The 16078-nt window shown below is 47.0% G+C and overlaps 1 protein-coding gene across 5 annotated transcripts in view; it reads right to left on the reverse strand.

Moving 5' to 3' along the window:
- Positions 1–10398: 10398 nt before the first annotated feature.
- Positions 10399–16078, reverse strand: part of pik3r3b (phosphoinositide-3-kinase, regulatory subunit 3b (gamma)) — a 165108-nt gene continuing 159428 nt past the window's right edge. For all 5 annotated transcript variants that reach the window (XM_039734462.1, XM_039734461.1, XM_039734463.1 and 2 more), the window contains 7 exons: positions 15864–16044; positions 15652–15777; positions 15429–15571; positions 14693–14869; positions 14505–14579; positions 14124–14294; positions 10399–10750 (listed from right to left, as the gene is read on the reverse strand). In XM_039734462.1, coding sequence (XP_039590396.1) covers positions 10552–10750; positions 14124–14294; positions 14505–14579; positions 14693–14869; positions 15429–15571; positions 15652–15777; positions 15864–16044 — 1072 coding nt within the window. In that variant the 3' untranslated portion in view covers positions 10399–10551. The remainder of the gene's footprint in view (positions 10751–14123; positions 14295–14504; positions 14580–14692; positions 14870–15428; positions 15572–15651; positions 15778–15863; positions 16045–16078) is intronic.

Here is a 16078-nt window from a genome sequence, read left to right on the forward strand (position 1 = left end):
CCTCTCAGTCTAAACTCACTTCCCTTGGCAGTCCAGTTTGATCCCAAATCCATTTCCAGACTGGTTTCAGACACATCATCCCAGTAGTCCAGTATGAGTGTAATTCATTTTAAAATCCCTAATCCCGGTGTTCCAGCCTTATCACTCAAGCCATTCCATGGTAGCTTCCCACCCACCAGTCATGCAGTGCACTTTGGTCCCAATCTGGTGCCTGACCCATCATGCTGGTAGTCCAGTATAATCCCCAATCAGCTCCAAACTGGTTTCAGAATCCCCACTTGGCATTTCCTGGTAATTCATTACTGTTTCAGCCTACTGGTTTAATCCCGAGTCCCACAGACTCCCTGATCCGGCACTCCGTTGTGATCTCAACTCTCACTCCCGGATGATTCTCCTCCAGGTAAGCACAAAGATCTGGGACCCCAGCGCAGAGGGTCCGTGTCTGGTGGGAGACGTTGTGCTAATCACGTTATTCAGGAGCCCCTGTTTGGTGACGTGAGGGTCACAGGGACTTGATGGATCAGTGGACCTGCTAATCCACTTGAAAGGTCCAACTATCAGTGTAAACTGGCATGGGGGTCTTCTGTATATTTGAGCCCCGAATCCCCCTCGTCTTCCCCCCTGAGCCAATTCAGTGTAAATCACATTCCTATCCCGTCCCACCCGTACTGACCACCTCTTTCTGATCCCATAAGATCCTGCGGGTCTCCATGAAGAAGTTCTCGTTCCCTGTGCTCAGGTTGGGGTCGTCTCTGGTGTTGTCTTCACAACTTCACGTTATTCTGTAAAAACGCCGGGAGGAGTGGAATTCTGCTGGAGCTTGAGTGTTGATTTGTATGTGCATCGTCCCGTCCTGGGGGGCACACGTCAGCCTCGTTGATTTCCGCCAGACCTCCATAATCCCACTCCAAACCCCCCGTGAATCGATCATCAGATAGCAGCCTTGCCAGGTCTCAGCTCCGGACACCCGTGGAATCCAAAAGGTCTCATCTGTCAGCGTCAACCCCACCAATTCCCGTCTCCTTCTCATAATCCACTGCATGGTTACGGTGGTCTCATGTCCTCCGTCTCTGTTATCTGCGCGAGTCTCGTCCCCCAGTGCTAATCCAACGTAAATCCACACAATCCTGTCAATCGTCGTCAGCCTTGGTGCTTTCTGTTTCTCCTGCGTAATCCCGTACCACCTGTGAGATGATAACCCACCATAATCCATACGTCCTTCTGAAGAGCCCCTCGTCGTCACATGAGCTTTATGTCACCCCTCCAGTCACATTTATGTCAGCCTTGTCACTCAGTGCCAATCTAGTATAATGCCATGTGTAATTGTGAACCGTGCCCACAGGTGCTCATCAAGTCCAGTCCCATTGTCCTCACACAGTCCACTGGACGCTTATGGTGGGCTTGTGTTTCTCTCCTCCTCTGCCTCTGTTATCTGCACGTCTCGCCTCCCATCCCGCCTGTAGATCGGTGCCTTCTGATGATCTCCATTAATCCCTCCATCTTTGTCCTCAGCATGTCATCTTCTGTCACTTTCCGTGGAGCCTCAACGCTCTGTGCTGTGCATTGTAATCCCATGGCTGCCATGAGCCTCATCCATTCGTGCCAGTGATGTCCAGTGCCTTAAGGTCTCTGCCCCGCATGTCATTGGTATTTATCATCAGCCATGTTGTTTATCCACCTTAATAAAAGGATCAGTGTCAGTGTCTCCGTCCAGTTACTCTGTCTCTGTCATGCCAACAGATGGCGCATCACAAGCATTAAAGCTGCTTTAATGAATCCCATACCAAATGGACTTTAACAGAGACATATGCATTGTATTTGTCATTCCAACAGATGGCACATCACAAACAATTGTAGTAATGCATTGCGCCATCTGTTGGAAAGACAAAGGCAGTGCACTTTATTACCACATGCCTTACAAAATGTATTCCAACAGGTGGTGCACTGTAAACATCAGTATGCTGAGGTCTGCGTCGATTACTTCGAATTTTGAACCCGTCTTAGATGAATAACACAGCTAGTCCAGTGTAATCCTGTATGTCCCTCTAAACTGGTGCAGGTCACTTTTTTTGATGATCCGGTCCAATCTGAGATGTCCTTCTGAAGATGATGACTTTGACGTTGTCCCTTGGGTCACATTTATCTTCCTGGTCCTTGTCACCCTGTGCCAATTTAGTGTTATCCCACACATCTCTGTAAATTATGGCGGGCCTCCTGCTAATCCAATGCCCCCCTGCCAGTCTATATGTGGTTGGGGGTGTTTAAGGCTTTTTCTTGTTTAATTGGATGTAGCATGGGAGGGGCTGTGGGGGGGGGGTGGTGTGTGTGGGGGGCTCATCATGGGGTCCCTCTGCATCCCCCATCTCATCTCTTGTGTGCTGCCCCCTAGTGGCACAAGTGGTTAGGATTAACTCCTTAAATGACAGGCTGGCCTGGCCAGCTATAGTACCCCCCATCTGGTGGGGGCACCATTATAGAATCGTGGACCGTCCCATCATGTCAGCCCCTCAGGGTTGGAGTGGCTCATCACTGCAGGCTCCTGGGTGGAGGTGCCACATCATGGAAAGAAAGAGAAAGACCAGAGTTGCGGTGACATTTTATATAGTGCCTTTCAAGTGACGACCGATGAGGAATGAAGGGAGTGGAGGCCATGCCGGAGTTCATTCAGCCAGCCTCCTTCTGGAAGTTTCCTTCTGTTTCTGAGCAAAAGGAGCAAAAGAAGAAGAAGAAAGTTGGAGTTTCTTTGAAGTAAATCGTGTTTCATATTTTATAAGGCGCGTCTTCTAAAGAGCTCCCCCTGTGAAGCTCAAAGGCGCTTTAGTCAGAAGGCGAGACGCACAGCGAGAGACGAGAGCCGAGAGACAGCAACGCGGCACAGCCCAAATTCTGCAACCTTCATGAATCTTTCATGTCTGAGAAGCGCCAAGGAGACGAACTCCACAAGCGGGCACTGCTAGAGCCACAAAACAGGGGTCGGGCCCTGGCATCCACCTCTAGGTCAGTGGTATGATGGAGACCCCCACTCTATTCTCACACCCAGCTGTGCCCCTCCAGATGCCTCCACATGTGCTCACCACTTTGAGACAATGAGATGGACAGCAGCCGTCTCGTGAGCACAGACCGAACATGTCTGGGAACCTCTGGGTGACTCCTTAGCACTGAGCAAACTGTCAGGGGTCCAAGGTGCAGGGTGGGAGCCAGTCCTATAGGGGGCACTTGCCCATTCATGTCACATCCTCAGGTACATACAGAGAATAGGTAAACTGCACACTTGGAGACCCCAACAAGGACATGAACAGGGGTTCAAGGCTTTGAGGTCCCGTCAGCCTCACCACATGTCGCCACGGCCAAATGCTGCTCAGTAAATGGACAGAGTTTGGCTAATTGGGACTGAATGGGATTGGAGCACCAGAGCACAGGGTGGGATGAGGCTTATGGGGGCAAGGGGGGCACCGGGGATGTGGCAAAGGTTGACAAGTAAACCCCTAAACATGAGTGGGCAGCTTGAGGTTCAGCTTTAGCTTCTGAGGTGGGCACCGTGCACACCCGCTCGCTGACACGAGGCAGACTGCACAACATAGCAACTCCAAGCTGATTGGCTCTGGCCCAGATGCTGCTCAGCCTGTGATTGGCTGTTGCAAAACATACAGGAGAGGAGCAACCAGGGTGGCGCAGGGTTGGGGGGAGAAAGAAAAAAAAAGAAAAGAGTTTAAAGAGAAGAGTGGGGGGAGCAGGAAAGAGAAGAGAAGAGCAGGGAGGATGCAGAGAAGGGGGGCATACAAGAGAAGTGAAGAGCGGGGGCCAAGGAGAAGGGGGGGCAGGAAAGAGTGGAGTGCCAGTGGAAGGGGTGGGCAAAGAGAGGATGAGAAGAGCAGGGGCCTGATAGCCAGGGGTACATGTAGAGGGGGGCACAGGGGAAGTGCTGGAGGTCTGCAGAGAAAACTGAAGGGCACAAAGTGTCTCAGGGCTGGTGGGCTCAGGAGCATTAGTGGGAGAGAATGGCACGGAGGGCTGAGAAAATGGTGGGCACGGATACTGGACAGGTTAAAAAGAAGAGTAAAAGTACCCCCAGTGTTTCAGCACCCGCCAGGGCAGACGTGACTGATGATGCCAACTGCTTTATTGCCTAGGAAGGGGAGGATTACCCCTGGTTTCTCTGCCCACCACCAGCAAGCACTGACAATTAAGGCTGGCAGGGGTGGGTGCCACTTTCTGATCCTGAACAACGTGGACTTTCGGTGAAGGAAGGTGGCGCACGAAGAAGGGGCAAGTCAGAAGGCTGCAGTCAGGCTAGGTGACCACTAGATGGCGGCCTAGCACGTTACCTTGTCATTGTCCAGAACTGAAGATGGCACAAAGGGCAGTCTGAGTAGAGACCTGGCAGGAGGGGGCACCACAAAGTGTTCTGGGTGAAGGGCACCCCAAGAAGCCTGGTTGGGCTTTATGTTTGCCGAAACAAAAGAGCGATGGTCCGATGCTGCCAAGGGGCACCTGTTGCTGTGGGCACTGGAGGCAGAGTGAGACACTCGAGTGCTGCAGCAGATTTAAAGGGATCTACCTGGAAACATCGCTGGCTCGGCCACACACAGCCCAGCTGAAAGCTGATTGGATTTCTGTTGCCACCGCACTCAGCCAATCAGGGATGGCATGGCGCCTCTCCGATGTGTTTATTTAGGTCATGAGTCTTGTTGCCAGTGCCGATTCTCCAATGATGGCAGTTCTCCGGGCCACATGCGTTTTCCCCGATCTTGAAAAATGAGCAACAACTGGGTGGGCGCCGTGGCATCAGTTGCTGCCTTAGCATTATGCCATTTGCTTTATTTAGGAGTTGAAGTGCAAGGACTCCTCTTTCTCTGGAGCCACGGGTATTTATGTAGAGTAGCGGGCAGTGCTTGGTCGGCAACGGAGTAGTGGGTATGAAAGAGATTCCTGTGCCAGCCATCAGCGTAATGATAGGCACAAGCATGGATGTGCCAGGCCTTTACCACATATTCACCACTTCAGGCGACTGTGCAGCAGTGAGACTTGCCCAAGGGTGGCAGAGCCCATGCCACTTGTGTTGACGTGATGTTAAATCTTCTGTGACAATGTCAAACGAAGATGGCCCTTCTGTGACACCGACTAAGCCACCACCAAGTACACTGTAAACCGGTGACACTTAGTAGGAGCCACAGATCTTGCCCACTCATCTTACTTGATTGTTCCAGGCCTGGTTCAAGCTTACCACGCAAGTTTAATACCCCCAAAGTGAAAACTAATAATGGTTTCAGGTGGCTTGGAAATGAAAGCAATAGAAAGAATAGAAGTGGGCAGGAGGACGCAGTCCCCAGTGTCACAAAGAAGTCACCTAAAATTCTCACCTGTGCCATGCCCACGCTAGCCACACATTTATTTGACTTTCTAGGTCTATTGGTATCACCACGGCCCACCCAGACTCCACCACTTGCACTGGTGAGGCGCTAGATGTGCTCGGACATTGCAGAGCAAGCAACTGCAGCACCCAGTCAAGGCCAAAGGGGGGCGCTGCTCCGTTGTCTCGCTCTGGAAGAGGACAGTCAGCTAGCTTGGCTATTGTGGTCCTCCTGCTCCTCCTCTTCCTCACCCACCTCCCTGAAGGCTGCAGCTGGGTCCATCAGGAAAATATGCAAATGGCTGCCATAATAACAGAGCGACTCCTGGAGGCACCCCCCCATATACCCAAGGCAGTGCCCACCTGCTCCTTTGCGGTATCCTCATGGTTATCTGGCCTTTATTTGTAGAGCACCTTTCAGAGCTGGCAAAATCAGAAGCTTGGCAAGATAGCCACGGGGTATGAGTGTGCCCACATGGCTATGGGTGTCATCTGAATTATAATGCCAATCCCAGGCAGTGGCATAGCAGTTGGTTCTGTCACAGTGCCCTGTTCAGCTTGCCAGATTTTCCACCCACAGTCCAGAAGGGTGCGGGTTCAATTGGTTTGGGTGGTAGAGGGCAGCACTGCCCAAAAGTTGTCCCTGGGATCCCAGCTGCACACCAAAAACCCAGCAGTGGATGATGGAGGTTTGATCGAGGGCAGAGGGAGCTCATGGCACTACCAGGGGGCCGCGCCCACTTTCTGCAGCTTGTACTTGCTGTCATCATGCAAATCGAGGACAGAGAAGGTCACACAATGCCAGGAATGACATGTCACACCAGAAAGGCAGCCGTAGATGTGGCATGCAGGTGGAGAACCACTGGAGGCAATCTCTTTGGTGGCATCCCTCACATGGTGGTCCTCCATTGAGCCTTCTGTGCCAAAAGTTACCCCGAGAAATTTTCAACAGACACACATGATGCCTACTTAGGCACTTCTGATCTTAGGAAGGTCCTACCATTACACAAACCTCTCCTGCTGTTCCACCCACCTTTATCCTAACCCCTCTATGACCGTTTTTTCCTTCTGCTTCTTTGCAGCAGTGCCCACTTCTACATCATTGAGGAATCTTCCACTGGCAAAGGTGGCACGACAAGAAAAACTGCTGGATTAAATCAGTCACACCTGCCACTGCCATCACAGGACACAAATAGCACCATCATGTGATCCCCTAACACCTGTGACCCAGTGGCCAGGCACTTCCTTTAGCCACACCCACCACTTAATACAGAAATTAAGACACACCAACTAGATGCAAGCGGCAACTTCATTTAGCCACACCCATCACACAGTACCAGATGCATGGCCACACCCACCAGATAAAAAAGTAACCCCACCCACCAGAGAGCTGACAGCATGTATTTGGCAAGCATCTACAATAACTGGGCCACACCCACAACTTCATTTAACCCCACCCATCACACACTAGCAACTGTGGCCACAATCACTAGAAATGGTAACTTGAGTTAAGCACGTGCCCACCCCTCCACAATACACACCACATGGGCACCCTCTGCAATAACTGGGCCACACCCACAGGAGCCAACGCCTTTTATCCTGCTTGGCATTAACCGCAGTCCTCTCTTGGATGGTTACTTTCGAGTAGGGTTGGGGTTAACTAATTTCAAAGAGAAATGGAGTGTTAAGCCTCAATTTATTCTGCTGCCATCTTGTGGAAAAAAATAACATAACACAGAATAAAAAAGTATTTTGAGCGTAGAGGAGCCTTCAACAAAAAACTCCGACAGCATATAAATGAAAAGCTGTAGAGCCGGTTTTCAAACCAGCCACAACACATTGATCGGGCACAGACATTCTACCCAAAAAAATAACAAAAGTGCACAAACAAACACAATTGTACCGTCCCTATTGTGGCGGTGGGCTGTGTGTCAGTGATGGTTTCAAAACATATCCCACGGAGGACGTGTAATTAAATCTGCATCAGTACAGCACAGGACCCTCGACACACCTTTCCTAGTGGATTTATGGTGATGTTTTGATATTTATGTGTTATTTACATTGATATTTACATCTTGGCTCATTTTTCCCCATGAACACTAAAGAGGTTAACCACACCCACTAGGAATAGTAATTTGACTTATCCACACCCACCAAGTAGCAGACAAAGTGGCCATACCCTCTACAATAAGGAAACACCCACTAGATGGAAACTGTAACCTGACTTAACTACACCCACCACATAGATAGCCACACCCCCACCTTCATTTAACCCCACTCTCTTTAAAAAATAGCAACTTGACAAAACCACACCCACCATAGCAGGACAGCATATAGCTGCCCCATCTACATGGTAACATAATCTTGGCCACACCCACTAGACAGAACTTCCTGATGTGGCCACACCCATTAAAATACTCACACAGCTGTAATAGGAGGCATAAAAGACAAAGGGGAGCTCATTGAGCTGTGTATACGGCGGACACTCCATTTATACACCCAAGATACTCTCTGCTATGGAGACAAGTGAGGAAACTTAAACCACAGTCGTAACTCATGAGCCCACCGCCCACCTATCGTAACTCATGAGCCCACCGCCCACCTATCACTGTGTGTGTCAACATAACACTCCAGTTTTCTCAGAGGCCCTGCTGGACTTTTCAGGCAGTCATCTTACCTTGGGTACTTTCATAATTACAGTATTTCCCAGCAGCCTAGTGTTAAGCTCATCGATAACACTCTGGTGACCCGTTTGGCTTGTGGAGCCCCACTCATCATCATCTATTACATGTGTATCCAGTTAGAGAGTGCAGGGAGGAACCTTCCATTTTGGCACCCACCGGCACTGAATCAAAGTCAATTGTCCTTGGGTGTCACATGATGCCAGCTAGTGAAGAACCTTAGGCTGCCCTCTACAGGACAGAAGTAAGGACAGAAAGACAAACATGCTTGCCATTTTCAACAAAATATTTATTTTTTTTTCTTTTATTTTGCAGGATAGGAGTACTGTGGAAAAGTGAGATACATTATTCAATCTTGCAACGCATGGAAGTTTCTAGAACCAGTACAAACTAGTGCCATACAGAAAAAAGGAAAAAAAAAAAAAAAAAGTACCATTGAAAGAGATAGAGAGAGAAAAGAGCCAGGAGTCCATAGTGTCAGGCCTGACCAGAGAAAGAGGCTTATAAGTGGAGGGTTGGCTTAAATTATAAAGCCAACCTCACAAATGGATGACGACGACGAGTACAATCACCAAGGGAGGCCCCTCCTCTCCTCTTCTAGGAGCTGACCTGCAGACAAAAAGCTCATGGTAGCCCTGGCCAAAAGTGTAGAATCAGAAAATAAAATGGCAATGGAGGGAGTGGGCTGAGATTACAGCACCACACCACTGGGGGCACCAGAGCTCAAGGAGTTAAAAGGACCAGGCCAGTGTGGGCTCGTCAAAAACATGAAGAGAGTTAAGAACACAGACAGACATGGTAAAAACTTATCAAAACAAAATGGAATAAAAAATAAAGCCTCTTTCCCGGCACAAACTTTGAGAAGCAAAAAAAAAACAAAAAAAAAATTAAAATAAATAAAATCCAAATAAAAGCTCCTACATCACTACAATCGCACAGTAAAGTGTAACTGTTTGCTGTGGAAAGCGGTGATCTGTGTGTGTTGTTAATTATAATAAATTCTGGCTAGATCAGAACTGCATCAGTAACACAAAGGGGCGGGGTTATAAAAATGGGGAGTGAGAGGTGCATGTTGGGGCTTGGAGTCCACCCCTCAACCCAAAGCGCCCCCTTCAGCCCACACTCTAACCCAACAAAACACACACAAGAGACGACAAACTGGAGCGCTTTCTGCCCAGCAGAGAACGACAAACGCAGCACGCAGATCTCTTCCTCCTCGGTGCTACAGAACAGGAGGAGGAGGAGGAGGAAGAGGAAGGAGGAGGAGAAGAGCACGCAGAGTAAATGTGCAAATACTGATTTAAATTGGGGGGTAGCAGGGGTAAATAAAGACAGTTGCTCCTTGGGCCAAACTTGCCTTACACTGGCACAAAGGGGGCACCAAGTTAAAGTGTGCTCTATAACCCCACCCACCCCTAGGCCTGAACCCCCCCCCACATACAACATATGCCCAGTTGTTACTGCCCATCCCAGATGCCCACAGCGGTCTTGCAGACACCTAAAATGATCACACAATCTTTGGTTTCAGTCTGGGGTGGGAGGAGGGCCCAAAAAGTAAAATATGGTGCCCCAACTCACCCCACCCACCCTCCCTCTCCCACCCACCCACCTACCTCTTGCTATAGTGCAATACAATTTTGAACCCCCACCCCTTCCACCCTTCTGTGACCCAGAGTGCAACACCCTAGTGCTTTGTGGTCAATTGAGCCTCCAAAAGTTTGATTGGGTGGGGTGGGGTGGCACATTCTGCCATTTCAAGTATCCTTGACCGATGTCAGTTGCCATTTCAACTCTTGCTAGGTGGCATCAGTCCTCTCAGGAGCCGTGTGTTCCACCCTATGGACGGCCATAAAAGACGGCCTTTTTGTGCTCTTGGGCAGAAGCAGCTTTGTTTGTCGAGAATTTTCCTGAACAACATGGGGACCACTGGGCTCTTGGCAAAGGCACTGGAGTGGCTTCCAATAATCACTTCTATCCTCCCACTCATTAACAGCCCCCAACACCCCCCTCCCCCCCAAATGAAAGGGAATCAACAAGTGCTTTGATCTGAGGAGTTGTCAAGTGTTCAGGAGCAGCACTCTGTATTATAGCGAGAGTTTGGGTCTTCTCCCCAGCAGGCCAAGTGTCACCAACAGGGTGGAGGGTTCAGCTAAAAACAAAAAAGAAAGAAAGGAAGCCAAAGTCCAGCATGTCTCCCTCCTCCTGCAAAAGCCACAGATTGCTCTGGAAGTGTGGCTCTGGGTTCATCCAGTTTTTATTTTTTTTTATTAGGTGTAGGATGAAGGTCATTAGTGTCAACCTCGACTTTAGGTAGCACCAGGTCACCTGAACTCTGGGTCAAGACTAGCCTGCCTCGCCGTCAATATGCGCGCGCTTCTCTTTCACATTCACAAACGTTAAAACTTCCTTGTGCAAATCTAGCAGTCTTCAGAAAGAATGCCCTTGAAATTGTCCTCAAAGAGAGAGAGAGAAAAAAAAATATTGAAACATAGGGCAGAGGGCATTTGGAGGGGAGCTCCTTCATCTACGTAAGGAGGGCATCTGTGCGTAGACGGGGTAGGCCAGTCGCACATTCAGAGAGTCATTGTGCTGGACCAGGGAGGTCTGTTGGTAGTGCAGCACCAGGTCCTTGAGTGAGCCGTACAGATTGTAGGGTTCGGCAAAGCCATAGCCACGGGCCGTGTGGTAGATCACACAGTGCTTCACCTCACCGTCGACGCTGCAAAAGAGAAAAACTGGGCATCAGTGTGAGTGAAGCAGAGTGGGCAAACAGAGCACTGGCAGCAACACAGCAAAACATGGGAACTCCAATGGGGAGGAGGGCTAGAGGGTAAAACAGGGGCAAGTGGGTCACCTCCGTGCCCGTGTCAAACATGGGCAGGCAGCTGCACAAAAAGCAGTTGGCAAAACTGAGGCAACTTTCATGCCAAATAAAACAAACCTTTACCATGGCATTGACGGAACGTCAAACCTGCATTTCTCCCCATCATATGCAATGAGACATGCACTACTATAGTCCCCCACTGAACAATTCCATTAACTGGAGGTACTGTGAAAAGGTATCCCTCCCCCTTTTTAATTTTTTTTTTTTTGCATATTTTGTATAGCACAGTGGCCTCAATCTGCAGTCCTGAATGGCCACAGTGGCTGCAGGTTTTCATTCTAACCCACTCCTTAATTGGTGACCAGTTTTTGCTGCTAATTAACTCCTTTCCCTTTTTTTTTTTTTTTTTAATATTTGTTCACCTGAATTGCTTCATTTCTTTCTCAAACTCCAACCAGTTGCTTATTAAGGGACAGATTCTTGTTGTTAATTAAACCCGTTCTTTAATTCCATGGCTTGTTGAGGATTTCATTGTGCAATGGCATACATTTCCAAAATTGTTGAGTTTCTCCTTTCTAAGAGCTCTGGTAAAATGTTTTGGGGACCTGAGCAGATCAGCATTCCCGAGACCTTCATCATTCTTTATGTCAGATATTGTGTGATGAACTGTTTGCTGATCACATTTTATAAGTCAATTAAAATGAATTCAAAAGATGTTAAAATTAGCAGTAAAAACAGACCACTAATTAAGAAAAGTGTTAGAATGAAAACCTGCCGCCACTGCTGCCCTCCAGGACTGGAGCTTGAGAGCACTCGTATAACAGATAGCCTCAGAATTTTAGAACAAAATGCAATTTTAGGGAAAGTGAACCTGCCTGAACACGATACAGTTTTTAAAACGGGGTGTTTTGTTTAAGGAACAAAGTTAACCAACAATTCCATCAACCCATATGGAAAAAGTAATTGGCTCCAGTGTCAGTACATGGTTTCAGCACCTTCATTGGAAATGATCAGAACTATAAATTTTATTTCATTTGTTCAAATGACTGTTGAGAAATTTGAGACTGCTCCTCGTTGCAGAGCTGCTTTAAATCAGACAAACCAGTAGGTCTGCAAGTGTGATATGGTCATTAAAAGGCCTCCCTATTGGGTTCACGTTAAGGCTTTGATCAGTCCACTTCCAAACTTCTGAGCTAGTTGTTCGAATACAGGTACACCTTGACTTGCAACAAGGTTATGGACCAAAGGACATTTTGGTGTCAAGTCCAACATCAAATACAGTACACAGTTCTCTACAAGGACCAAGTCACATAAACACGCCAAATCTCACTGAAAAGCTGTGCAACTGTATTTACAGCAATTTTTCATTTCCTGAACTGGTCCTGTCCGTTTCTGCATCTAGATTTTTGCTTTTCCCAGAAGTAGATGCAATGACAGCATCACTTATTGGCTCCTGTTCCTTTTCCCTCAGAGTTGATAACATTGAGTAAGTCAATCCAAAACAAATCGCTACAGCTTTACCAGCTTCTTATGGCGATACCATTTTGAATTTGGTATCCAAATTCAAAGCCTTCCTCTTTTCCTGAGACTCCAGTGATACACTACTGGCAGCGAAGCACAATAGACTGTCATCTGGTGCAGCTCAAAGGTTTGTGAATGCCTTTTGGAACCAAGGTACAGTGTGTCAGATGGCTGTACTTTAAGATGCATGTGTACATCCTTGTGGTTTAGCTCACTGCCTTGTCACATAAGTCAGTTATGCTTCACCTTCAGGTCACAGACACACTGGATATCACTCATAAGAATATCCTCGTGAAGTGTAGTATTCATGGTTCCTTCAATAACGACAAGTCTTACAAGGCATTCCTACCCCATTAAACTTGGACCATCACATTAGTGTAAAAGCTATACTTTTGACTCCTTTGGCCATAGATCATCATTGGACTCGTCCAGGTGTGTTTTCTATTCGTCAAATGCAAAATAAACACAGATTTTCCATTTAGATAGCAGAACATTCAGCCTTACTACACTTTGATGAATCCTACCTTTTCCTATATCCGTTTCTTATAGTGGAGCCATTAAACTGACTTTCAGGGAGGTGCCAAGAGGCCTGATGTTTCTTTGGAAGTTTTTTTTTTTTTTTTTGAATCATCGGTGACTTTTCAAACGAGTCATTTCAGGAGGTCAATCTTTCCTGTGAAGATTCTCCACGGTTTCAAATGTTCTTTACTGGCAATAGTGGCAGTGTGTGCTGTAGTACCAAAGCCTTAAATAGTTTTGTAACCTTCATCAACTTTCCCCTCCTTATCTCTTCTGGAATTTCTTTTGATCAAAAACCCAATGTTCTTCACAAAACCCTGTGGTGATTATTTCAGTCTCATAATGCAGGTTAATACATGTTAAGGTTTAGTGTCAACAGGGATGGCACAACGCCCTGGTAGTAAACTGGCACTATGGGCATAAAGAATACAAATGCCCAATAACTGGGTCCTGCTCAGCAGTACAACCCGTAAACTGCACTACTACTGGGCCAAGTGATGTATACACTTGGGGCCTTACCATTCTGTGGATGCATCAGGCCTGACCTACACAAGCAGCTGCAGAAGACCAACCTCCTCCAAACCCAATCTCCATTGCTAAGCCCTATTTGGGAATGTCTCTAGCATTCCATCATGTTCAGATTTAACCATCTGCTCTCAGCATTTCTAATTTCCAAGTTTCTTCAATTGGTAAGCAGTAAGTTGAAATAAAGCAACTGTGAAGACAGTAATGAAGGATGAAGTTCATGATGGTACGTGGATATCCATAACCGACTCATTCTAGAAGCATATTTTAAAGAGAAATGGAAATCTAAGACCACCCAATTTACTAACACATTCAACTTCCCCATCAACAAGAGTTGCTCCAAAAAGAAAACTGACAAAAAGCTCAAAATGACTAAAAAAGTCAGGCAATGCTTCTGGAAGGCATCTCCCAGATCAGCCAGGGCACTATCTACTACTGTTTCTCTAACTCAGAAATGCCACAGCTTTGGCCGATACACACACTGCCTGAACCAGGCTCCTCCCATCATGCATGCCCTGTAGAATCTAGTCACCATTTTTCACAGAAAACATATTTTCCAGTCGTGGCTGGCACGCACAGGCCCACACCAAGGACCAAGTGACAATCCCCTCCCACGCTTAAAGTGACTCACGCCGTACATTTTCACAGCATAGGGTCACCAGTGTAGGATGGCATTGCTCCCAGCAGGCACGGCCATACTTACACAACAGAGCAGGCATAGCAGCCCTTCTTGCTGCTCTCCCGGATCAAGAAGGCGCCATCTGGTTTCCCACGGAGTAGCTCTTCTGCTTGAGTCCGGTTGACATCGCCCACAAACCAGCTTTTTTCATCACAGTGCGGAAGATTCTCATCTTCTTCGTTCACAAAGTAAGTACTTTGGAAGGGAAATAAATAAATGTTAACAATCCCAGGGTTACCAGGGAAGGGGGAAAAATATAGTGTACCTCATTTGATAAACAACAGATAATAAATCCATCTTTGTAACTGTGAACTCAAAGAGAATGATCCAAGCCTCTGAACCACACTATGTACTACCCCAGAGCATGGAAAGTGACCAATGTTCAAAAAACAGAGGGCTACTCACTCGTCAATGTTTTCATTCTTGATTCCCAACCATTCATTGATTCGTTTCTGCCGCACACCTTTGTGGTTAAGCCAGCTGTGGATACATACATTCCAATCAGGTCCCACTTCACTTCAGATCCCATATTCCACCCCTCAAAACCCAAATGCTGCAGTCGTGAACATCACACCCTTAAGAATGACACTTACACAAGGTACTGATCTCTAATCTTGCGCAGCTGTATCAAATCAGGTTTAAGACTGTTCATCTTTTTATCAGTCTCCCGGTTGTCCATGGCCTGATTCTTCAGGTCTTGTTCCAAACGCATTTTACTATCATGGATCTCACCCAGGCGTGACTTCAGTTTTTCATAATTCATCATGATCCTGGAAGGGTGTGGTGAAAAACAATGGGGGCCAAAAAAAAAAAAACAAAACAAATCAGAAAATGTGAAAACAGAGTTCACATTTCAAGGGTATACTAGTCAATACTCGCCACTGGACAGACAAAACACATCAATGGAAAATTTATCATCAAAGAATCAGTTCAAAGAAACAACTATTAAAATGTACAAAATGGAGGAGCAAAGGCCTGGATATTATATCCCCAAAACAGCAGTGACCAATAGGCAGTGTGGCATCCCACCCCTGACTGTTAAGATCAAGTCTCTCAGTTTAATTCTCTTTATTTACTTGTATGAACTAATCACTTCACACAACGAGACATAGCCTTTACAAGTATATAATCTGCACCCTCACCACAGTGGCATGGTGGTGCCCTAGGTTGCAACCTCATACCATTGCTGGCTAATTCAGAGACCCTGAAAATGTTACTTTTCCTCTTAGTATACCAGTCATATAAAGAGTAAACATCAATAAACTGTCACGACATGGACATCACAAGGGATATGGCAATAAAGGAAAACAAATTTGGAGGAATGCTAACCTCTCGATTTCCTTTTCATTGCCCTCTCGTCTGAAGCGCTCCACATACTCCTTGCTGCAGCGCTCCTGTGTGTGGCACTGCTCTTCAAAGATCTTAATCGTCTCATTGAAAGCCTCAATTGCTGTTCTCTTCATTTGGATCTCCTGAATGATAAGAGTGACAAGAGTCAGGCAACATAAGCAGGCAGTTGTATGCAGTGAGACACCTCAGGGAGGAAGCATACCTGTGAAGTCCTTGTGTACTCTTCATAGAGTCGGTCGTACTCTTTGCTCTTTTCCTGGTACTGGTAATGATACTCTTGGAGCTTCTTCCCCACAGCATCTATGTTATCTTCTTTTACCAGCTGATCCTGTACATAAAAAAACAGCTTATTAAAATATACACAAGAAAGAAAGCAAAGCAAACACAAACATTAAAACAAAGACTGTCCATTACCTGCTGGTACCTGGAAATGGGGTACATCAACTTGACATCCAATTTTGGATTGTACTGGGCAAGACTCTCATGCCGGTAATGATTGATCAGCTCGACCACGGAGCTGAAGGTCAATGGGTCAGAGAAACCATACTTGCCATCTCGATGGTAAATCTTGATCAATTTGTTGTTGCCCCCCTTCCTGCAGAGACAATATCACAACACTTAGTAATATG

This window comes from Polypterus senegalus, chromosome 14, assembly GCF_016835505.1.
Source record: "Polypterus senegalus isolate Bchr_013 chromosome 14, ASM1683550v1, whole genome shotgun sequence".
NCBI lineage: Eukaryota > Metazoa > Chordata > Cladistia > Polypteriformes > Polypteridae > Polypterus > Polypterus senegalus.